The sequence below is a fragment of the Borostomias antarcticus genome, assembly GCF_949987555.1.
Source record: "Borostomias antarcticus genome assembly, chromosome: 17".
Taxonomy (NCBI): Eukaryota; Metazoa; Chordata; class Actinopteri; order Stomiiformes; family Stomiidae; genus Borostomias; species Borostomias antarcticus.
The window spans coordinates 22255165-22281589 of record NC_140250.1 but is presented as its reverse complement, the minus strand read 5'-3'; the positions used below and the strand labels follow the sequence as shown (position 1 = coordinate 22281589).

Genomic DNA, 26425 nt, shown 5'->3' with positions numbered 1-26425 from the left:
CCCGGGTTGATTGGCTGAGCATGGTATTTACTACACATCAACATGTCTGCATGTTCAATACCAGCGTGTTAAGTATGCTGCAGTATGCAATGACTATTATGTAAGTCTGTAAATAAGGCGAGGACATCTTAAAATTGGAGTACTTTATTCTTAACTACTGTATCAACAAGTTCCCAAAACCCAGCAGAAGAGTTTGGTCAACATAGGCAGATTAGAGTTGCAGTTGCTTCCATGGGGGCTGGAGCTGTGTAGCTTGTGATTGGTATTACCTGATGGATGGAGGAGAGAAAATGAAACAAAGCTTGGATGTGCACCAGCCAGGAGGGAGACCGAATGAACCATAGCTCTTATATGTCATCTGAACATTTGGCCTTTCTATCCAAGGTCACACAAATGTAGGGCGGAACCTGCATACAACATTGCAAATGTCAAGAACCTGAAGGTCAGGTAGAGAAAAGGTTCTCTGTGAAGAGTGCAGTCCCAGAGGTTGTTTAGGCCATTATGGTCTGTCTGTAATGATGTCTTGCTGGGGGACCTCTATTCTCCAATATCAAAAGCTGACAGAAAGTCAACAATCCTGAAAGAGCCATGTGAAGTGTATTTTATATCTTAACTAGTCTCGCATAGCCAGACCTTTCTCCACACTGCGTTTCACGCTGTTCCAGCTCTGGAATGGCATGGCATGACTTGCATGGTTCATTAATAAGGGTTATTCTAAAGCATTACCCTTTTTTCCCTCATCAATCTACACACACTATCCCATAATGACAAGTGAAATTCCAAATGTATGTGTCAAACATCTTTAAAAAACAGAAATATCACATGTACATAGGTATTCACACCTTTTACTCAGCTTACTTTGTTGAGTCACGATCGAGGGAAAGATGAACGGAACAAAGTACAGAGAGAGCCTTGATGAAAACCTGCTCCAGCGCTCAGGACCTCAGACCGGGGCAAGGGTCTACCTTTCAACAGGACAACAACCCAGAGCTTTTTGTGACGCTGCTGTAAACTGATGTGTGGTGGAGGGAGATGTGGAGACATTGACGGAGTGGCAATGAAGGCCAAAACAATGAAAGAGTGGATTCAGGACACGTCTGTGAATCTCCTTGAGTGGCCCAGCCAGAGCCCAGACTTGAACCCAATTGAACATCTCTGGAAAGACCTGAAAATAGCTGTGCAGTGATCCTCCCCATCTAACCTGACAGAGCTTGAGAGGATCTGCTGAGAAGAATGGGAGAAATACCCCAGATACAGGTGTGCCAAGCTTGTAGCGTCATACCCAAGAAAACTTGAGGCTGTAATCGCTGCCAAAGGCGCCTCAACAAAGTACTGAGTAAATGGTGTGAATACCTATGTACATGTGTACATCCTTTTTTTTAATTAGGGGTCCAAGCAGCTGCTTTTGTTCTCATTCTACTTTTATTTATTTTTTCTCCTCTAAAAGTGCAGCAAAAACTGTGCTCAAAACTCACAAAAAATGGAAGGTCATCCGCATCCCACCCACTACTCAGAGATATAAAATGACACTCATTGGCCTCAAGATGGCGCTATAACAATTATGTTAACATTTTCGCAATTATCTCCAGAACGGAACCTGTCGTTAAGTTCAATTTTACATAAATGCTCAAATCAAAAATGGCTAAAGGGTAACACTCATTAGTAAATGCTGTGTAAAGCATACATAGTTTACACTTTAGATCAGAAGTTCTTCACTCTATATTTGTTAAAATATGTAAAATCAGTCAATGTCTACATCTCCAAAAATCTACTTTCTGTTTCTGCCCTGTTGTGAACTCTTGTGCTTCAAAAGTTGACATGCCATATCCATGCAAAGTGCCAGCCTGCCCATTAGGACCAATTTGGAGTTCAGTGTCTTGCTCAAGGACACGTACACATGTGGCCAACTTAAAAAACAAATTCATTTTAAAATTCTTGGGCTAGACAAATTCCTTCATTTCAATCAAGGCATCTGCATCTTTGCTTCACTGGTCTTCTGCTGCTTCTCCAAATCTTATTTTCAACACTTCATCAGAAAACACTTGGACCCCAATCATTGCTGCTTGCAGCTATATTTTTGAAAACATTTACAAAAATTCTTAAATTAAAAAATGAATGTCTATAATGTCTTGCTTTTTGTTTTAATGATTTTAATGTCTCATGTAAAGCACCTTGAATTGCCCTGTGGCTGAAATGTGCTATATAAATAAACTTGCCTTGCCTTGCCTTGCCTTAAAAACTTTTTTCACTTAGTCATGATGGGTATTGTGTGTAGACTGATGAGAAATATGGAATTTGATCCATTTTGGAATAAGGTTGTAAAATAACAATGTGGAAAAAGTGAAGGGGTGTGAGCACTTTCCGGATGTACTGCCAGGCTCCAAGATCAGATGAAGATATGTCAGAATGCTTCTAGTTGTCTCTCAGATGACACACATAAATACCATGAATCTATCCATTCAATAATTAGCTATTCATCCTAACTTAAACTCAACATCACATTGGCGAAACATGAAGTTGAAGTACAGTAGCTCAGCTCAGTGGCCTTGTGGTTAGAGTGTCCGCCCTGAGGTCGGGAGGTTGGGGGTTTGATCCCGGCCGGGTCATACCAAAGACTAGAAACATGGTACCCAATTCCTTCCTGCTTGGCAGCATAGTGGGGGTAAGTCCCTGCGACATACTAGCATCATGTACATCAAGCTGCCTCATGCTAAGGAATCAAGAGGTACAGTAGTAAACATTCAGTAGGCTCCTGTCCTATGGGCCACTAACCAATGGTTCTCAAGGCTACTTACTTACTTACAGTACCTCAGCATCAATTCCAAAAGCTTTACAGTCACTAGTGACGCCAGGAGTTCACTAACCCATGGTACTGTATGGTTGGCAGTTCACTGCACCTCTTATTTTTAGTCTACACACACACACGCACACACACACACGCACACGCACACACAAACACACGCACACGCACACACACACAAACGCACACAGCATCCTGCATTGAAAACCATTTTATTATTCATACAGTTGAAGCAGCATTGAAAACCATTTTATTATTCATACAGTTGAAGCAGCATTGAAAACCATTTTATTATTCATACAGTTGAAGCAGCATTGAAAACCATTTTATTATTCATACAGTTGAAGCAGTTACATAGAGGTGGGAAGAGTTTGATCAGGGAACTAACTTTCATCCATTGTAGTGCACAGGTAACTGTTGTTGGGTGAAATGTTTTACGCAGTGTACAGAATAAGGGACAGGGACCAGGGTACACAAGCCCACAAAAGCTGCTTGACAAATTAGGCACTGATCTTCATTTTGGCTGGAACCTGTGCTGGAACACAAGGCCAAGGTATGATGATTCAGTGAGCTTCCCCCTGTTGTGTATTCTCAATTATTTTACTCCAGAATTGATCATTTCACACATACGGCTCTGATTAAAGTGATAATCATAATGAACATAGCCACTGAAATCCGCGCCAGAAGGCTTTCATTGCACATGAAATAGAGGGATTAGCCTGTCCCAGCTAATTTCTCTTCATACACTTCTCCAGAGAGGATAAATATCACCATGTGTTTTAATTTAAAAAGACTATGAGGACGAGGAAAGGAGATTGACGATTTGTTGTGGCTGTGGTCATACCATATATTATTTTAGGTTAATGAAAAGGACAAAGAGATGATTCATTATGCTTCTAAGAGCTGTGTGGAGCTCATTGTTCAAAGGATAACATTCAATTTCCTGAGCCCTTCTGCTGCAGTCTTTCCCACCTAAACCTCTGTGCTTGAGAATATGTTTGGATACAATCAGCGATTGAACTACCTCATACAGTACCTTCCCCTGATAATCTGTTTCCTACTTTTCATTTAACTTATCAAAGTGTATCGGCAGTAGTTGCAGTTGAAATTGAGGAGAAATTTCTCATTGAGTTGCACTTAGATATACTAATAGGAAAAGATGTAATCTTTAACCAGTAGCTCTTTAGTTGCATCCGAATTTTGTGGAAATTAATGCACTCACTGTATGTTTACAGAATTCACATAATTAAAAAATATTGCTGCTAAAGTATTCACTTTTCATAGCATTCCAAGGGCCAAAATATATTTCTGATCTGCTGCTACGTTATGAACCATCCAAACCTCTCAGGTCGTCTGGCACAGGGCTGCTTTCTGTCCCCAGAGTTAAAACAAAACATGGAGAAGCACCGCTCAGTTTTAATGCTCCACATATCTGGAACAAACTTCCAGAAAACTGCAGGTCTGCTGCAACTCTCAGTTCTTTTAAATCAAGACTGAAGACTTTTATTTTCGACGCTGCTTTTCATTAAATCAAATAATTATTCATTCATACACTGCACTGTAACTTTTACTCCTGTGATTTAGTTTTCCTGCATTTTGTTTTAAATGTCATTTTTTGCATTTCGTTTTATATGACATTTTATGTGGTTCTTTCACTTTGTCTTGATGCTTTTAATGTCTCATGTAAACACTTTGAATTGCCTTGTTGCTGAAATGTGCTCTACAAATAAACTTGCCTTGCCTCTCTGCATTCCCCTTAAAGCCAGGTTCACATACAACAGCCACGACCAGATGCTGGTTTTGGATCGCTGTACTTTCCATGAGATTTCCCATGTTGAATCTTGAAAAGGGCAGTCTTAGAACTTTCAATGATCCAAATTGGCAGGCATGAAACAATACAATTTTGTGAGTTTGGCATTAGAGGTCAGTTCAGATGAAACCTTATACACGTTCTAGCCTTTATTACTGTGTCTTGATGCTGGATTTGTATTCTGGTGTGTTTGTAATAATTCCCCAAGCCTATGGTGAGCCTGAGCAGAGTGTGGTTGATAATTTGGTGCAGGATTGAGAGGAGAGACTCCCGTCGTATCTCAGCTGTAGAGACCAGCTGTGTGTTCCTGTGTGGTGGATCAAAACCACTGAATATTCATGCCCTCATTCTTTCTCTTCCGTGTATTTCAGTGCCCATGCAGTGAGATAACTGTGAAAAGGTTGAGGATGCTGTTAGTTGTCAGCGACCTACACATTCCTGTGTTAATCATCATACTCTTCAGTTATTAAATTGTTAAAGGATTTAGATGCATTATGGTAATGCATGGCATACAAGTACTGAATAAATAATTGACCAGTTTTGACATGACCTGTATTGAATATGCAGATGCCTGTGAACACATGTGTAGAGGCATTGGCCTGCAGGACAACACATTACTGGACAAGGGTGTATTTTTGATTTTGTAATTGTGTAATTTTTTTTTGTTCATCAAAGTCTTGGTTATGTAATGATGTCAATATTATTTAGAACATCTTAGATCTAAATAGCCAAAAAGGGTTTAGACACAGCAGTTCCCAAATTTAGCAGGCTAGTTAGTAGGCAATCAGAATATTCATTACCTACTGTACACCATACCCCTACAGTACCACACCCCATGATCTGTCACAACGGGCCATCATCTTGGCCTGTCGCCTGTCTGCCTGTGACTCAGACACACTCAGAGCCATGCAGAAGTCAGAAATAAAATAGATGAATTAGATCAAGATTAATAAAAATATACAACCACTGTTGTCCATCTAGTGAATGTATTTGTTAATGTATTGTAGGCTATTTGCACAGGCACCATGCACAGGGCAAGCACAAACCTGCAGAACTTTAAAATCACTTCTCCTGATATTCATCATCAGCAAAACAGAACAATACAACAATAACAACACACAACATAATACACCACTCCTGAGCAAACTTTGAGATTGATAAAAACCAAAACTTGATGGGAGACATTAATGTCGGAGAATGGCATAAAAGTGAAACCCGAGACACTCTTTGAAATTGGCACCATTGTGAACAATGGATATATCTGTTATTGCAAAATAACCCCTCAAATATGTTGCACAGTGCAATCAGGAGAAATACTCAATTGAATTGCTTAAAGCAATCACTATCAAAAACTGTAGTGAATGATTTGTTAATTGCCTTTATATTTTTTACTGCTATGTGCAGATTAATTTTGGTAGAGCAACAGTCACTCTGTAGTCGTACAACCCCCCTCCTCACTTCGGGGAAAATGACCAATAACCATATGAGCGTAGGCCTACAACTTAAACGTGAAACCATAAATACCTCTACAGGCTTTATTCCTATTCTCGTGGACCACCTGGGTATGTAAAGCTATAGAATAGAATAGTTCTATAAAGCAATATAATCTAGAAGTAGATAGCGAATAGGGCTTTTGTTTACAAATCGTCTATTCACCCATGGCCATCTTGTGTGAACAGATGTCCACAGACAAAGTTCCCTATCAATGCAGGTAAATTTGCACCTATTAGAATGTCAATAGAAAGTGGGCTGTACGTTGCTGGGGGTCAGACAGTAATTGCAAGGTTATGCAAGCCTACTTTTTTTGTGTAATTAGGCTATTTTTAAAAATCACATATTATTTGACTGTGCTCAACCCAGAAAGTTGCGATTATAAGGACTCCGTCAATGTTTTTGCTGCGTGTGTATGAAAAAATATCGCAAAGCTAGAAGTATAAATTTAACAGTTAACGACGCTCGACTTGAGGGGGTTAATGTGTTGACTTTTTTTTTATGTGTTGTGACCCTTCAATGCCACCATAAAATGAGCATAACGAGTGAATGTTTCACATGGGGGACCTTGGAGAAGCAATGTGAAAATAGCCCAGCTGATTCAACTGCCAGTTCTCTCGTGTGAAATATGAACGTCCAAAGTAGAGGTCACGTTGTTCCTAAGGGCTGAGAGAGATGTCCAAGAAATAAAGAGGAGAACAAAAAAAAAAGACGAAAGGTCTTATTAACCCACTAAATGCAGTGAAGTCAACTTTAGAGTGGGAGCCACAGTTAAAGTGAATCATCATCTTAAAGACGATTCACCTCTCTAGGCCCACAAATCTCTCCTCGAGGAATGGCGGGCCCCTTTGTAATGCCGGCCTTAATTATGGCATCATCTGTCCTTATGAAGTATAAATGAAAGCTGTGAAAAAGTCATCTTGGAGCAGTATGGCTGAAGAGCGCACGGTAACAGGTTTCGTAGGCACCCAGCGACAACCCCAGGGATTCGTAAGAGATTCCGTCACGTGGACCATGAATCTCCTGTTAAGTGGCTATGTTGCAGTTATGGTAATTGATACCAGTGTAGTTAAGGTGCAATGTGACACATTTACGGTGCTGGCGGAGCGCTGGTCAGACATGTTTTATGTGCTCTCACAGCTGCCATGTGGACGAGGGTCACCTATGTGGCTCATGAATCCTTAAACAGCTGCTCTCTGCTGTTTGGGTGGACAGGCAGGACAGGGGCCACTCCGTTATAGGCTTCGCTGTGGTTCCAGAAGCATGGCTGCTTAGTGGCGGTGTGCTGAACATCTGTTGTGTGTAAAGAACAATGCTGTCGAGTGTAAACACATTTGCATATGCAGACTCGCGTGCTTCCAATATATTCTATACTCTGATGTATTTCTGTGAGGATCAGCACTTACGGAAAGCAGTGCACAGTATGCTGAAAATATGGCTTCACATTAATACAAATGATTATGACAATGAAAAATGTTTGTGTGCATACACATTCATTTGGCAGTGATAAAGCTCTTCTGTCCGCTGCAGTTTTTATTCAAGCCTAATGGAAGCAGTCTTGTTTGAGCTCCTTTGTATTAGTTAATTTTACAGAATGTGCAGTAAACTGTTTTTGAAAAAACAAAAAACAAAAACAAAATATATATATATTGTTTTCCCTAAAATATTTTTTTTTCATTTTGAATGTACTAACAGTTTTTTTTTTTCTCTTGCAGGTGTGGGGGAGGTGGTCATAAGATGTCCCCTTAATCACATACAGTGCATTGGGACAAGAAAATGTATTCACTTTAACAAGCTGTGCAATGGAGCCATAGACTGTGCGGACGGCTACGATGAAGGAGTTCACTGTCGAGGTATGAGCTAACTGTAGGTTATTAGAATGTCAATGTCGGCCAACTCTTGTGAATAGAGCTCATGGATATAGCACTGCCACCGATGATGTGGAAAAGCTTTGGGTTACAAGCCAATCAACCTGCCGTAACCGTGTTTAAACAGTGTTTATGCATCATTTGTACAGTGTTTATACAGTGTCTTTGTCAGGAGTTTTTTGAAGATTGTTGAAATTATCAGGCAACACACATTTCCATTGTGGCCGTGCAGGCATGCAAATGCTCTGTGTGTGTGTGCGAGTGTGTGCATGTGTGTTTCCTGGCTTAGTGTGTGTGTCCTCTGTGGTCAAGCTCTGTGCCAAGGTCGCCTCATGTCAGCCTGCTTGTCAGAGCGAGCAGGCAAGTGTCTCGGCAGGACAGTATCACCAGGTGTTGTGTTGTACACAGGTTTGTTGTGCCATGCCACATGCTACGGCCCAGTACCAGGCTGGTATAGACACCTGCTTTCTGTTCTACGACAATGGACACCCTGTGGGAAGTGCTGACTAGGTACCCGGTGGCATCAGTCCAGCCATTGCTATGACCTCCGGTCACCTGGAGGAGAGACGAATCACGCTGGGCTTTGTCAGTGGGTCAGACCAAGGTATAGGAATCTTGGACGTGGATTCAATAAATAGTTGAAACAAGTCCAAGGTCTCGTTCACTGCAGCAGCAGTGAAAACGTCTGTTCCAATGTCGCACTCCGTTAGAGAGAAGCTCCCACTGATAAATTGGCTTGGTGGGTTGTGGGTTGTGTATGAAATGGGGAGTGAATTTATATTGATCCGAGAATGAGTTTGACAGTGTAATAGTGTGCAGTATTGGCGTGTTTGTGCTTTAAAATTGTCTGGGAATTTATATTTTCTGAGTTGCCCACCTCCCTCAAAGTGATTTCATATTGTGTTGGTTGAATCTACTGTTGACCCTTTCCCACGAAAGTCTACATTATACGGTATGAGACTCATAGGAGCTGATACTGCAGGTGCCTATTTGTAACAGGTGTCACTGTGTCATTAATCAGTATCTCTTCCAACCTCACTTTGTCCACACTGAATTCAATCTCAGGTCCTCTGACTTACAAACATACGACCACTTCTCATAAAGAACACTTTAGCCAGCTACATCACCGGAAAGCTATGGATTTGATGGCTTGGGTGGGTGGTTTACAGTATACAGGAGTGAGTTTAACCAATTCAACCTGGTTACATATGCAATCTATACTCACCGACTGAGAGGGCAGCATCAGGGTTCCGTGCATAAACTGTTTCAAAATGGGGGAAAGCAACACATCCTCAAATAAACCATCTAGTGTCTTTGCAGGGAATATGTACTCATATGTATGCCTACCATTCGCATCATTTCCTCCACCTCAGCGACTGGTGACATGTTCATTCATTTATGCGTTCATTTGTTCGTTATTTAGCAGGATTACACAAAAAGTACCAGACAGATTGTCACGAAACTCGGTGGAAGGGTGTAGAATGGGCCAACTTAGAACCCATTAAATTTTGGCGCCGATCCAAATCACAAAAATTAAACCAAAACTTGTCTGCCCATTCTTTTCTTCATTCACCTCATATTTAGGTCTTCTGCTTGGCTTACCATACTGCCAGGTGGTCGAGTGGTTAAGTCCCTGCTCTAATTATGTGGAGTCACGCTTCGGCGCGGGTTAAAATCCAGACCAACTTAGTTTTAGATAGATATCAACTGTGATGCTGTTTTTGCAAACATAATCAAATCCTGACCAATTCAGCTTTAGATAGACATATATCAACTTTGTTTATTTGCTGTTTTCTAAAACATTATTATTTTATTTTTCTAGGCATGTAAAGTTATTGGAGCACTAGACTCTGATGGACAATTGTTACTAGGGGAAACAAATGAGAAACACTGTATTAGTAATCCGTGGATTAATGTAGCATTAAAGATTTGTCAGGAGACAATGAAATTGTGTGGTTTGAGAGACTCAGATGTTACGATGGTGTGCTGTGCATATGAAATCCCTATAAGAAAACCGACGATAGATTGACTAGGGCATTTCAAATGATTCTATGTTAGTCCACAACAGGGCATTCAAGAGCTTTGAATCTCTACAGAGACAACATGCCTCATATCACACAATGCTATGTACTGTAGCACAGTGATTAAGCACATTCCTATATAGCACAGTGATTAAGGTGCTGGTACAGCAATGCTGGAGTCGATCCCTCCGGCATGGGTTCAAACCCAGATAATTATATATATATATATACACACACACACATACACACACACACACGTGTGTATATATATATATATATATATATATATATATATATAGAGAGAGAGAGAGAGAGAGAGAGAGAGAGAGAGAGAGAGAGAGAGAGAGAGAACAAGACTGCTACACATGTAATTGCTATTTTGAGTAGGGGATATTATATCTAGTGTATGAGAAAAAAATCAGTTCACATTAGGAAAAATTACACTTTCATAGCCCATTACATATAAATCATATGCTACAGGGGTTTCCGTTTTGGAGTGTTCACATTATGTTCCAAAAAAATGCTGAGTGTTCACATTATGTAAAAAAAAAAAAAAGCTGACTAATTGATCTAAATTAGTTTGAGAGGGCTGAAGCTAAGGACCAAGTGTGAAAAGAGCCCATAAGCCTACAATTCCATTTAGGTTTATTCAATGACTATAAATGTGTACTCTACCCCTACTATTAATGCACTCTGATATCCTAGGAAAAAAAGACTGGGAAAGAGAGACCTTGATGCTTTCTTATCTATGAATCAGTCTGATTATTTTTATCCACTTACACATTCAGCAACTGCACAACATGCTGATCTAATAGGTGTCGATGCATCACTTGTCAGTGTCACTTCCTCGTGCAACACTCTCACAGTGGCATCATCCTCTGATTTGCATTCACACATGGCCGCCTGTCATCAACACCACTACCGGTTACGCCACCAAAACGCCTTCTCTCCAACAGTGCAAGTGAGCGATATTTATACTGAGGAGTGAGTTTAACCATGTCAATTCGGTTACACCAACAAAATGCATTCATAGGCCTGCGCTCTCCGAGCACCCGTTCTAGTTCACCTCTTAAATCAAATTAAGTTAACCCTTTTTTATTCTGCACATTTTATACAGAAAGATAACACAACATGCTTCACAGAAAATAAGAAATACATGATACGTAATGATGAAAATACAGTGCAGTAAATGTAAAAGGAAATTAACTTTTGAGTGATTTTCTCCTTGTTACATAAAGTGTCTTTACCTAAGATTGAATGGCAGTGAATTTCTGGAGTTCACATACAGTAGGACACATTATGTTCAACCATGCACATAGGCAAGGCAAGGCAAGTTTATTTATATAGCACATTTCAGCCACAGGGCAATTCAAGGTGCTTTACATGAGACATTAAAAGCATTAAAACAAAAAGCAAGACATTATAGACATTTAAAACAAAAGGCAGGACAAATTAAAAGCATTAAAACAAAAAGCAAGTCATTATAGACATTTAAAACAAAAAGCAGGACAAATAGAATACAGGAATAAAAGTTACAGTGCATACATACAGGCTGAACGAGTACTACAGCCCTGATGAGGACACATTATGTTCAACCCTGCACATACAGAGCGGACTCAATGGGAGGCAGGAGGAATCGAGGTCACCAAGGAGAGGTTTGAGGCAACCAGCTGGGTCTCTGACAAAACTTTCTTTTTCTACCCATCGCTTATGAATATACTTAAGTCTCAAGGTGCCCATATGGAAAACCACTTAACGCCTCTCTGTCACCTTCAGAAAATGTGTTTGTTTTTAATCACACTCTCATGGCAACTCTTGAGCATAGGGACATATGACCAACCTTTTCCACTGATACACCTGGCACTGCATAGGTTTTCTAAACAGCTGCAACTTCTCATAGAGTTTACTGTGCTGGTGTGCTGTGCAGTTAACCAGTACAGAGGAAGGGAAGAAGATACATACTCAAACATGTTCAGTATGTGTTAGATATTAACATACATATGATGTACATACACACATAACTTGATATTACAACTGCTTGTGCACATTGCTTTTCATGAAGTCATTTAATTGTGTTTACATTTGAATAGCTCGTGGCTATTAAACTCTGGTATCTCTGGTATTCCATCCTAATCATGTTTCACTATAAACATTAAACTCTCTTTTTATGGTTTAATTAAGGATATTAGCTCATAATTATCTGACATTTCTTAAATGTCTCGTTTATCAGTGACTGTTTCATGGCATACAGTAGTTTAACAGAAAGCCTGCACTGGCCTTTAAAAAAAATACAAATAATAATGAACCTTTACCAATGGGTACCACTTTACATTTGAGCTCAGTAATAACAGGGTAATACCATGGCAATTACCATTAGTTACTAGTAGTAGTTACCTTTGTAGTTACCAGGGTAATGCCATGTTAATGTCTACATTACTATTAGGACATTACCAGAAATGACCTATGTCGTTACCCCCAATCCCTTCCTAACATCCTATTTATGCCCATGACTTGTTATATAGAAACAGAGATGGCACTGTAGTTTTTGTGTAATAATGTGGAATCAGAGCTGGAAAGTGCAGCATTGTCAGTTACTATTTAATTATGTGGTTATGTCCTTCCTAAAATTGCAATTAAGCTCAGTTTGCTACCTGTAAACAGATATGGTAGTTTCTATGTAATAACATGGAATCAGAGCTGGAAAATTCTACATTATCTGTTTCTATTTAATTCTTTGGTTATATCCCTCCTATTCTGATTACCCTGAAGCGCTCACTATGGCAATAACTAAAAATGTTCACTATGCACTGGTAAACTAAAATTAACAGTGTGATATTATAAAAGACAAAATATAAAGTGATTATTGATGGCAATCCAGATTGTATTGCATGTCAGGACTGCAGTCAGCCTGAACCAAATACTTTGATGGGAAATATTCTTTCAATCTTTTTGAAGATAGAGAAGTATTACTGAGAGAATAGTCAGCCAAATGTATCTGAAAAGATGCGTCGTAGCTGCCTATAACACTGCACTGTTTTGATAGGCTGTCTTCCATTACATGCTCAGAACTACAATGTGAAGCTCTTGCAGCAGTGTTGAGGGTAAATTGTTCTTTCATCCCATGAGGAGCACTGTGCCAAATCTCATGTCTAACCACCACCTGTCAGAAGCCTGTCTGCAGCAGCCTGCCCTGTTCAAGACTCCCCAAGCTAGGAGATTTGAGTTGCCTTTTAACACATTTCATGACATCCACTTGTCCACACATCTTGCCCAGTAACCTTACTTGCTGAAACGATAGGCCTACTAACCATGCCATGGTCTGATATATTTTTCTTTTACATTTCAAATGCATTTTAGACTGTTCATTAATTTTGGATAGACACCTAATGAGTTTATCTGCAGGCAGTCTGTAACTAAAACCAATTGCATTTCATTTCCCAGTTTTGGAAAATATACTTTTATAAATAAACAAATATTCCAGCACAGAATAATGAAAAGCACTGTCACATATGTATTATCCCTCCCTCTCCACGCTGCTCAATAGCATTCAATTATCTCACCTGATTAACTTTTCATTACCCATAATTCCAGAAAACAAACAACCAATATTCTCTGGGGTAAGGGAGACTGTGATAAGAAATGCCTGAGTTCAAAAAAAATTACTATCCATACAGTAACGATCATTTCCTGGTTTTCTCTGAAGCTCATAACACTATGCAAACCAGCCTGGTAGATAAAACCATTACCATATTTATAGAGTTTGAAGCTTTCTAATCAATTGAATACATAGTACGAAGGCCCAGTATTCAGTCCCATCATACACTGTGGCTTTGCAGGCTTCAATGTGAAATATTGAAGCCAGCATTTAGTTTCATCATTCAGATTGATATGATTCATGCAAGATTCTGATTGGGTTGTCATCGAGGCAGGGACGACTCTAGGTGTGTGTGTGTGTGTGTGTGTGTGTGTGTGTGTGTGTGTGTGTGTGTGTGTGTGTGTGTGGAGAGGGGAGGGGGCTCATGCAGGAAATCAGCGACTTCTTGCGGATGATATCCATAGAAGGAAATCAAGGATTTATGTTCCTGTGATGAAGTGGCATACATTTGGGACTGGTAATTATACTTATATTTCTTGTTGATCTTTACATTTTACCGATTTACTGATTTAATGTTAGCTGACAAAATCACTAGTCACTTACATCAATTGACCCTTCGCTAAGCCCCTCCCTAGAACTGTCCAATCTTCCATTAGCAACCATACTTACAGTAGTACGGGAGGTCCGCCATGCTTTCACAACAAGCCCGTTAACGTGGCTTGTTCACCAATGTTTTCAGGAAGCTCTGCCAAGTTCATAAAACATAGGTTACTTCATATTTTGTTTGTCCCCATTTTATTTGTATTAGCCATAATTATTTGGTGTCTTTTCATTATCTACGCTGTGAGTAACAATGAGCGATAGCAAGCATGTTGTTAGCCTACATGTCAAGAGCCTGTTTTTAATAACAATCAATGAATAACAAACAAAATATGAACTAATCTTTTGTTTAAAAATGTTCAGCTGTTCAGCTATCACAGGACTTTGCTCCTCAGGAGTCGAGTAAATGACACTGACATTGTCTGGAAGTTTCAGACACTCAAATCCATGATATTCCCTACAATATTATATTACAAAGTAATCTTAGCAACTTTCACAACCTCAAATCCCTTGGTAAATTGTGCTTTGAAGGAATAATAACTTTAACTGTCATCTTGGAGCCCCAGGTCTTAAGGTGTGGGATTACGTTACATCAGTCTCAGAGAAAATGACTTTGCTCAATGTCTTAAACATTCAACACTCCTGAAGCTGGCACACAAACTGCTCAGATAACTTTCTCAAATCCCTTTAAAAAGTATGACTTTCAGGCACCCGACCTCTATAAACAACTGCTTGTGATATTTTAATTGCGTCCTATCATACCAGCAAACAAAGTTAGAATGTGTGAACCTTAGAGATATGAATAATATGTTTACTAATTTTGCATCTATGGCCTGAACTTGTAAATGTTGCCAGGATCCACCACAGTCATAAGGCCTTGGAACGAGTTAAGCCTCTAATTTAGGAGCAGGAGATCCATCCAACGCTTATTAAATATCCTTGAGTCAGATGCAGCCATAGCTCTAGTGATGGGTCAGCATCTTATTTCAGCCCCACATTAATTAGCGACCTTGAGAGCAAACAGAGGGGGTTTGGCTAAAGGCTGGACTTCCAGAGACAAAGGCCACGAAGGCCCCAGAAGGGAAGCAATAATTAGCCCAGATAGGGGGGGGTTCTCTCTTATCCTGGGCTGGACCTCTCTTGCCCATGGTGAAGAACCATGTTTGTTTTGGCAGAGAAGTAGTACTAACGTCACTATGCAGGCTGTGCCATCTGTGTGCTTGTGGGAGAGCTGGCTACTGTAAGTAAATAAGTAAGTAAGTAAGTAAGTAAGCACATAAGTAAGTAAGTAAAAGTTTACTTATAAAGTACTTTTCACAGATAAAATCACAGTGCTTCACAGATTAAGAAAATATCAATTGAACACATGTAAAGCCCCTGACACACCAGGCCGATAATCGGTTGTCTTGAACGTCCGTGAGCGTCGTGAGTGTCGGTGGCCCGAGTTGGCTGAGCACGTTTAATCGGCGTCGGAGGGCGCGGGCACTTCGGGAAAAGAGAGATCACTCTGATTGGCTTACAGAAGTAATGGAAGTGATGAAAATAAAAACACACTGAAACACTGTAATATTAAATATGCCTACTGGTGAGTTGAGAAAAAAACATGGGGAAAAAGCCCATAATGCTAAAATCCATGGAATAACTTAGTTTAATGTAGATGCAAAGGAACATGTAGTTGAATGGTTATGACACACAATTCAGAAAAATCGCTATTCACAATGTCAACTGCATTTCGGTAGCTTTTGCATTTTGTCATCCTAATACTTTAGAAGAAAATGAGTTGTTACATAAACAGGAAGACAGAGGTGATTTAAAATCAAAAGGTTTACATTTATTAAAATGTTGTTGCGGAGGGAAGTCAAAGGATCGACTGAGGAATCTAAGTTAACAGGGGAAAGAGGTCAGTCAATTACTTTTATTTTGTTACAATTGATGATTTGAGGTAAAGAGCTATACAATGGGAGTTGGCCGCACACGGCAGATAAACTACAAACCAGATTCCAGAACACCTGTAATACACCTGTCCAAATACTAACACCATATATTCTAATCATCATGAGGTCGTCCTCAGACGAGCTTCCCAGCGGAGCTTCCAGCCATCTCGGTCCTCCGTACATCTGGCTAGCTCGCCAGCACTCTCCTCCCCCGCATCGGTCTTCAGCACGTCTGTATGTTAATGCGGGACCCCCCTGTGATCGATGCCCGTGTGTTGGCTCCCAGAGCACTAGCATGCTTGCTGGGAGTTCTGGGCGTCTTTGGCAGCGACCAGCACATCCCATTCTCCCGGCTGCCACTTTCTCACGCAGCCTTGGCAGTCCCCCGTACAGGTGCCTGTTGGTAACATGCTCGTCCTTGTTGATGTTGTGTACTGAACGTAGCATTCTAAACTACTGGGCCAACCCCCCCCCCCCCCCTGCTGGAATAGTGCCTACACCGATAGCCAAAACCTAGGGGGACCAGTTGGTTTTTCAGAAAAACATTAGAACAGAAGTAAGCTAAACTTCAGTTTTATCATCATTCATAAAAACATCCTTATTCCTCTACCGTACACTTCCTGGTGGGGGGCGGATGTTGTTGTGTTTCCCATCTAGAGCACCTAGCCAGTTTGGAAAGTTTCACTGAGCCTGGTATGATTGCACCCAATTATCTACCATTGTTGTTCATAATATGCCAGGAAGTGCAATTTGAGCATAGAGATGGCCCATCATCATCTGCTTTTAGCAAAGAGGGCCCATCACCATAGCCTGCATTATGAAATAATGGACTTGTAGTCATTCATTGTTGTCCAATTGCCTACAGACTGCATTATAAACATCAACATATCTAAAAAGAAAACATATATCACACATACCTTGATGTATTTCTCTTTTAATGGACGATTTTCCGAACTGTTGACACTCACCTCTTGGCTCTTGGAGCTTTCCCCTGTAAATATTAACAAGCATATAGCAAGCAAGCTTAAGCACTTTATTCAAAATCTTTGCGCTTATCAAACCATAAAAAACATAATACACAAATGCTGTAACGTTAAATGAACTAAACCTTTAGCTTAGCTGTTGCAAAGAAGTGCAGTAACCATCAGTCGTTCGCCTCCAGAGAGATACAATTGTGGTAGTTTGTGATTTTTCCTCTGGATGAGTGGACTAACTAGTTCCTTCAAGTCGTGGAGCTGATCAGGAAAGAGCCGAGCAACATTTATTGGATTTATTGGATATTTCATTTGTTTCAAGGTCTTGACACAAATTCGAGAAAGTAGGATGCATGTTTTCACCCATTCCGTTCAGTTTTTCCATTATCTTTCACCTACGGCTCTTCATCTGTTCTACAACACAAGTAGCCAGGGCTGATAACATCAGTGCTAATTTCAATTTATCAGACCTCTTCAGTTTACACAATTTAGTAGACATTCTCAGAGATTACCGTCTATGCTAAGCGAGAGTGCTGTAGCTAACATTTGCAGCTAAACAAACGCTGTGTTGTTTACGGTTTATACATCCAATGGTCTTCTGTTTCCCCTTGATGATGCAGACTACTGCCACCTGGTGGTGTGGAGTTATTTAATCTCATGCAAGCGCAGAAACATACATGCTTGTCAGCTGCTGGCTGTTGTCAGCTTGGTGTGTTCAAAGTGAATCTTGTCGGCCCTGAAACAGGCGACAGGAAGAGACACGAGGCGACACAGCAGTTGTCCTCGTCGGCGCTAGTTCTTTATTGACGGGTTGGTGTGTCAAGGCCTTAACACAATGCACAATAAATAGAAATAAGAAGTGCAATAAACATAAATGAATTATTAAAACCAATAAGGGTGAATAAAACATATGGTGTATAAAGCTGCAGGTTAACTAAAAGCCTGTCTGAATAAAAACGGTCTGCTTTTTAAAGGTGTGATGGGAGTCAATGGATCACAGTGATGGGGGGGCATTCCACAGATTTGGGGCCATGGCTTGAAAGGCACGTCCCCTCTGTTGTTTTTTAGACGGGTTCGAGGGACAACCTGAAGTTGTTGTTGGAAAGATCTAAAAGGTCAATTGGTTGTGCAAGAGAGAAGGAAATCAGTAATGTAGTTGGGTGTTTGACCGTGCAGATGGTTCTAAAAGTTAGCACCAGTATTTTAAAATGGAGCCAATATTTTATAGGCAGCCAATGCAGTGAGGATAAAATGGGGGTAATGTGTGTCTGTGTGTGTGTGTGTGTGTGTGTGTGTGTGTGTGTGTGTGTGTCATCTGTTTGGTTCTGGTTAAAGAGCTGTGCCGTTGCATTCTGGACAGTTTTCAGACGGTCCTGTACACTCTACTGGGATAAAGTCTTCACTTGTCCCTAGATAGGCATTGTATAATCTTGAATCATACGTGCACATAAATAAATAAAATAAAGAACAACCTAATTTAGATTAAGATTTTGTGTTTTATAATACTGTCAGTTTGCAGACAGGTTCTGAAATCTGTAGTGACATTAATTAAGAGCCCTTCAAATTAGTTGAACAATTATGAATTGATTAAAAGTAGTATGGGTAGTCATGATTGCATCCAGACTCTCTTGGATAAAGTATCTAAACTATCTTCATGGTATACAGGCAACTTTATATTTAAGCAAACTAAAGAAGAAACCTTGAAAACTGTTTTCAAGATTTTAAATAAGTAAAACAGAAAGTATGGCCTTTGAGTTTTTCAAATGTCTCTTAATCTCTATTCTCTAAATATGCACAAGATAAATGCTTTGGATAACAACTTACATTAACATGCCCTCCAGCTCAGCAAGAATAGTCACAAAGTTGGCTCAAAGTGTTATAAAGTATGTACTGGATGTGCACTATTAAAATGTATAAGCCTACATTTTAATAGTGCACATCCAGTACATACTTTATAACACTTTGAGCCAACTTTGTGACTATTCTTGCTCCACCCAGGGACGTGTATCCACATTGTGTATTAACATTCCTGAGTTTACAGAAGAGATCAGTGGTCAGCCTCACTGACTGGGGTCTACAAGGTTTTACGTTGAAGTTAAAGGATCTCCATAAATTGATGCGAGAGCGATGGCCAGTCTTCCTGGGGTCCAACATACAACGCTGTACTATGCATACAAAGACATAACATATAGTACAACACCATATACTGGAAACACATACAGTAATTTATAGAATATAATTTATAAATAAATCCACTACTAGTACATAACTGAGCACAATTTACAGTCTGCCTTTAGCACTTAAAAGAGCATAACTGCACTATTGAACCTTTTGAACTTGACTGGAAGCAGAGATTGCGAGAGTTTGATACTATAGTTAAAAGTACTGACACTACATAGTATATACTATTTGTACATTGGATATTGTCCAAGGACAGAATTGTTCCAATGTTATTATTATTATTATTATTATTATTATTATTATTATTATTATTATTTATAATAATAATAATAATAATAATAATAATTAAAGCTGCAAGCAGCGTTGTGGGGGCCAAGCTGACCACGCGAACGATGAAGCGAATACGACTGATGTTTTGAAGGCTTTAGAGATATGTTTGTCGGACTGCAACTACACTGCAGACTTGGTAAACGCAGCAAACTTTATAACCACTGCAAACTTCAACCACTGCGAACTATGAAAATAATTCAGCTCAATAAAACAAGAAAAGTAGGCTGGTCTAATACTCAACACTCGTGGGCAGCGGATGAGAGCTTAACTCTTTCCCACACCTGTGTGGCCAGCCTGTTCGTGGAAATTATGCCACACCTTCTCTTTCAAGGCTGTAGGGAGGACCAGCTGAAAGATGGAGTTTGCGGTGTTGGGGTCCCTCACACATAAGCCATGTTTCCATCCACTTGTCAATCAAATTGTGTGAGGATCGCTAAAAATATGAATGCGAATAAAACCGGTGAACGTGCGTTTCCATCTAGAGCTTTAAATCGGATAAAGCATTTATGATGAGATCGACAGTACAAACTTTTTGTCGATTTTCATGACTTTTAATCGAATTTTACTGTTTCCATAAGGCATTTTTAATTCGATATAACTTAATTCGGATAAAACGTGTGGATGGAAACATGGCTACTGATGCAAGACTCCCTCCCTCAGAGTCAGCCTCTTCCTCTCCCTGAGGATCTGCCGAGTGTCACGTTGCAGGGCAATCCTTTCTGTTGCACTGGGCTGTTTCCATGTCTGCAAGGATAACAGCATGTGGCCTGGCACCTGGGAGGTACTCAGTGATCACACTGGTTCAAATAGAGAGTACAAGCAGTTTCAAAGATCTAGCATAATCACAGTGATCACACTGGTTCAAATAGAGAGTACAAGCGGTTTCAACAATCTGGAGTAGTTACAGTGCTCCCACTGGTTTCAAATATCTGCACATCTCTGTAAAAAAACAACAACTCCCTTCTGCATAACATTCACAGAACATTAATTGTAATTGGACACACCAACTCTCTCTCTGCACAATGCCAACATTACCTTCCCATTCAGACAAACTAGACTCCATTGAATCCTCAAAACCTTCCCCTACTCTACAGAAGTCTACACCCATTCACTGCATTTCCTTTACCCACTTTGACTATTTGTACACGGCCATGAACATGGCAAACAATACGCAACCAAGTTCCGTCTGCTGCATTCTACACAAGAGGAGCGCATTATTGTACTATATATGATTGTCTGTACTGTATGTGCTTGTGTCTATGTAATTGTCTCTATTGTATGTTATGTTCTCTACTGTACTGTATGTCTGTGATTGTCTACTGTATGTGCTTCCGTCTGATTTTCTCTACTGTACGCAATTGTCTATGTGATTGTCTTTACTGTATGAGCTTGTCTATGTGATTGTCTCTACTGTATGTGCTTGTCTGGTTAATCAGTTAAACACAATGGCTGCTGCAGCAGCTGTGCTGCTTGGCCCCCAATAATAATACTGTATGCACAATATATGGGTACCACGTACAATTAAATGCTAAATGGAACCATGGACCCCTTATCAATTTGTTTACTCCAATATATATTATTATTATCATTATTATTATTATTATTATTATATGGTACCCAGTATGAGCTGTATTGAACATGGTACTCAAACTGTCTATGTAGCAGTACTGTGGCTGTAGCATGGAGACCACCCCCCCTCCAGACACACACACACGCACACACACGCACACACACACATGCACACACATCTCCCTCGAGTGCGTTTAGGAAGCAAAGATGGTCAGGTGTGTGGGAGTACATACAGATTAAGACAATATCTCTGGGCCCCGATGTTTAGTCCAGCAGCACACTTTCTTCTCGCGGAGCAGGGAAGCTTGCCAGCGAGCGCGTCATAAACGCCCGGGCGCCCAGGCCTCCCTGGGATTAACAGCCAGGACGAGGATGAGCTGTACGGGAGGGAGGTCTTTGAAGAGGCACACTGACTGACTGGCCTGATCTGGACTCGTTCCATATGAGGGGGAAACGGCGTCTGAAGGACGAGGCCGTTTCACTGCACATCTCTTTATTTATTCACGCAGTAATTTGCAGTTATACATAATTTGTTCGGATCTAAGCAAAACAAATTATGGGCAATGGTATGTGAGGTCATGCACATTGATATGTTACTTCATACAGTGTGTCAAGTTAGAGATGGTTGTATTAATGAAGTTATCAGTAGGCTATAAGCTAATAACCCATTGCATATCTACACCCTGTTATGGTTCTTCTGGTTACTGTTCTATTAAGTTGACATTTGATTTGACAAGTTTGGATAAGCCTTGGATCTGGAAACATCGTGTGTGTGTGTGTGTGTGTGTGTGTGTGTGTGTGTGTGTGTGTGTGTGTGCGCGTGTGTGTGTACAGTCATCCGAACTTCAACTACACTAACGATTGTGCCACTTGGGCAGCTGCGTGTGAGTGTGCCTTGAATCGAATAAATGTATCATGGGTTGGTAAATACGGTTTGAAATGAAATAGTCTTCACTGGTTTAGTGCTATTTATTGATTGTATATTAAATGTTGTTACTCTGACTGCATTTTTGAAAATAAGGGTTGAACATGTGGGATTTCTGAGTTACTGGGTTTGAATCTAAAGAATGAATGGAAATTGGAAAGTCCAACCAGTTGGTAAAATGATAGTCCCTCAAATAACCAATATTATGCAGGCTACTGTCTCTGCTGTAGCTAATCCAAATTCTGACCGGTCAAACTGAGAAACGTAGCCTACATTAGGCTATAAGCAACGGCAACCAGATTTTCAGAGAAGCCTAATAGCCTACTACACTGTAGCAGTGCTTTACTGCCCCTCATGGTTGCGGGTTGTAATAATTATTTTACCACCGCTGCCACTATCGTTGTTGCTCTGTTGCGTTGTTGTATTGAAGTCCGGATGACTGTATGTGTGTGCATGTGTGCGTGCGTGCGTGCGTGAGGGTGTGTGAACTGTGAACACGTGCATAACATTTCCTTGGGATTAATATCATTTCACTTTCAGTTACAATAATGTACTTGAGTCCACCAACCACGCATGTTTTATATTGCACCTGACATCTCTCAAACCCACCACTACATCTTCACTTGTCAGCAAGTGAAAACAGCACACATATTATCTTAAGACTCTAGAAATCTGTTAAATATGTACACTATTATAGACACATTATAATTCCTAAAAACGGCCTACAGTATGAATTTAATGATGGTCAGATTTCCCCCACACTACTTTACTGCACTAATTTATTCTTCAAACCTTCTACCTGCATATTAGATCCTATACCCACTAAGGTAGTGAAATAATTGGCAAACATTATAAATTCACAGCACATAAGCACAGCAGCTTAGGTTATTTCAGCATCAATGCCTTTGAATTATTTCAATCGTACAGAACAGAATAGTACAGACAGCCCTAGCCAAAAAGTAACCGTTCCGACGGTGTTTCCACATGGGACCGGTTGGGGCCAGAACCGTTCGCAGAACAGGTCCCATGGCACGGTTGTCTAACCGTACTGAGTGAAGCACAACCGTTCTTAGAAATGTGAAATGTTAGTTCCGCAAACAACATTCAGTGGAACGCAACAGAACGAGATGTGGAAACAGACACTGTAACCGTTCCCACGGGTCCGGAGCGGCATGGTTTGAGCACGGTATCGGTTCGACACGACGGTGGAAATAAGGCTAATAGCAGCCCAATCAGCCCGGTAGCAGCTCCCAACCACTCAATCAGCCTGACCGTCCTCCTGGCTCCGCCCACCAGCTCTCAACCGCTCAATCAGCCTGACCGTCCTCCTGGCTCCGCCCACCAGCTCTCAACCGCTCAATCAGCCTGACGGTCCTCCTGGCTCCGCCCACCAGCTCTCAACCATTCAATCAGCCTGACCGTCCTCCTGGCTCCGTCCACCAGCTCCCAACCACTCAATCAGCCTGACGGTCCTCCTGGCTCCGCCCACCAGCTCCCAACCACTCAATCAGCCTGACGGTCCTCCTGGCTCCGCCCACCAGCTCCCAACCGCTCAATCAGCCTGACGGTCCTCCTGGCTCCGCCCACCAGCTCTCAATCAGCCTGACCGTCCTCCTGGCTCCGCCCACCAGCTCCCAACCACTCAATCAGCCTGACGGTCCTCCTGGCTCCGCCCACCAGCTCCCAACCGCTCAATCAGCCTGACGGTCCTCCTGGCTCCGCCCACCAGCTCCCAACCACTCAATCAGCCTGACCGTCCTCCTGGCTCCGCCCACCAGCTCCCAACCACTCAATCAGCCTGACCATCCTCCTGGCTCCGCCCACCAGCCCCAAACCTGGAAAGATGGAACACACAGCAAGGCAGGCAGAATAAAGGGGACCGTCACACATGTGTTTAGAGGCTACAAAAGTGCAAAAGTAAATAACTAAAAAATAATAGGCGCTTAAGAGGGACAATCCTGGTAGTACTTCTTGAAGAGGTTAGTTTTGAGCCTACAGTATGACGAAATATGAGTAGTCCTGATGTCAGTGAGCAGTTCCCTGTGTGGCTAGGACAGAAAAGAGCTGTGACCATGTCACAACCTCAAACCTTGTTCCATCTCCTAACTGTAGTAGTAACAGGAACATATGCCTGCACCAGTTTGTGTATATATGTATACACTTAGACCCTCATATTTGTCATTTGTCTCCTTCTTCCTCTTACTCCACCCAGCGCTGCACAGCAGCAACAATATGAATATGAATTCTATCTTCTCACCGTATTCCCTCTTGGCTTCCTTCCCTGTTCTCCTTGCGTTGTATATAAGCTGCGGCTTTATATTCCTCCATGTTTCCAGTCTCTAGTCCTAGTTTGTAGGCAGCGGTGCACTTTTTTAGGGCCTCTTGTGTTTTATTGTTAGTCCAGTGTTTCTGGTTAGTGTAGGTTTTGATAATCTGCTTGGCTACATTCTCCTCTGTAGCCTTCGTGATTATTTCAATGACTTCCTCTGTGAGTGTCTTTATATCCGTATTGTCTTTTTGCAGTTGTTCAACATATGTGTTAGTGAACCTGCACCATAGCGCGTCGTACAGTGTGACCCACATGCTGTTCTCAGATTGTTTCGTCCAACGGCACACCTCCTTTGTCACTGGGCGCTCTTTCCTCAGTTTATTTAGATAGGGCGGCCAAAGAAAGACGGAGTCACTGTCCCCTATGGGGCTTGGGAAAATGTAGTCCCAGACACGACCATCTTGTTTCTACACAGGTGTATCTATTTGTCTGATTGGCTCTACAGCATAGAATCCTATGCAATCAGACAAATAGATACACCTGTGTAGAAACAAGATGGCTGTGTCTGGGACTACATTTTCCCAAGCCCTATTGGTGCCACGGAGCTCTGTATGCCCCCTTGAGCGGTGTGTAACAGTGGTCTAGCGTTCTTCATCCACGCGTGGCACAGTCTTATGTGTTGATGGAAGTTGGGCTACACTTTCTTGAGGTTCGCCTGGTTAAAACTGCCAGCTACAATTAGCGTAGCATTTGGGTTGCTAGATTAGTAGCTGTTCAAATCGAAGAGCAGACATCAATCTATGCCCTGTCTAGACAAAGATACATAGTTTATTGAAAATGAGATTGGTCCTAACTTTTACAGTGTATTAGAATATGTCCAGTGTGCTCATACAGTGTCTACTGTGTCAAATGCTGCTGACAGGACTATAACAGAAAGGGTAACAGGACAGAAGACGCTGTTTTGCGCTATCATCTGTTGTTTAATGTTTTCCATGTACTGTTTTTAGATGTACATGTATCTTGTACTGTTTTTCTTATTTTTATGTTTTATTTTTTAAAGCTGCTCGGTGAGCCTATATCAGCACTATATAGATAAAGTTGAATTTAATTGAATTAAAAACAAAGCCCATCCAAACCCTGTTTTTCTTTCTCTGAAGTGTCTCTATAGATTATAATGTCTGAGTATTGTGAATCAGCCCATTGGTTTATTAGTAAGTATTATGTTGTCATACTGCCTCTGTCATCTAGAACGATTACAAATGGACCTAAATGCAATTGACCACAGAGGACATCAAGAGCAATCCATAGCAGACTTGCGCTACTATTTGCCAGTAATTAATGCTCAGCCATACGTAGCATATCTATCTTTGAGCAATTAAAACGTTGATTCCTTTTTTGAAGCTCATTCTTTTAAAACTGACAGTTACTCTTGAACAGAACTGCTCAACATTCATCAAGACTTAAATTGCTGGCATTTTTTTTATTTTATTTTATCTTTTAAGACTTATGTCACATAGAAACATCAGAACAAGTGAACACTCGCTCAGAAAATGTGAGTGGATATCTGTCACGAATGTCAAGAAGACAAGTGTTCTAGAATGTAAGATGCATGTCTCCTTTGTTGTTACTTCTACCAATTCATTCCAGTTGAGTAATTCATCATTGTGCAGGCTGAGCTAGTCTGAAGCCTGAGCTAGTCTGGGACCTGAGCTAGTCTGGGGCCTGAGCTAGTCTGGGGCCTGAGCTAGTCTGGGGCCTGAGCTAGTCTAGGGCCTTAGCTAGTCTGGGACCTGAGCTAGTCTGGGACCTGAGCTAGTCTGGGGCCTGAGCTAGTCTGGGGCCTGAGCTAGTCTTGGACCTGAGCTAGTCTGGGGCCTGAGCTAGTCTGGGGCCTGAGCTAGTCTGGGGCCTGAGCTAGTCTGGGGCCTGAGCTAGTCTGGGGCTTGAGCTAGTCTAGGGCCTGAGCTAGTCTGGGGCCTGAGCTAGTCTGGGGCCTGAGCTAGTCTGGGGCCTGCCTCTTTTGCAGTTGTTTCGTCGGTCTAGAGGGGAAGCGCCTAG

The 26425-nt window shown here is 41.2% G+C and overlaps 1 protein-coding gene across 1 annotated transcript in view; it reads left to right on the top strand.

Moving 5' to 3' along the window:
- Positions 1 to 26425, top strand: part of lrp1bb (low density lipoprotein receptor-related protein 1Bb) — a gene marked incomplete at both ends in the record, with an annotated part of 163069 nt that overhangs the window by 10283 nt on the left and 126361 nt on the right. Inside the window, one exon of the mRNA XM_084452101.1 lies at positions 7817 to 7954. Coding sequence (XP_084308227.1) covers positions 7817 to 7954 — 138 coding nt within the window. The remainder of the gene's footprint in view (positions 1 to 7816; positions 7955 to 26425) is intronic.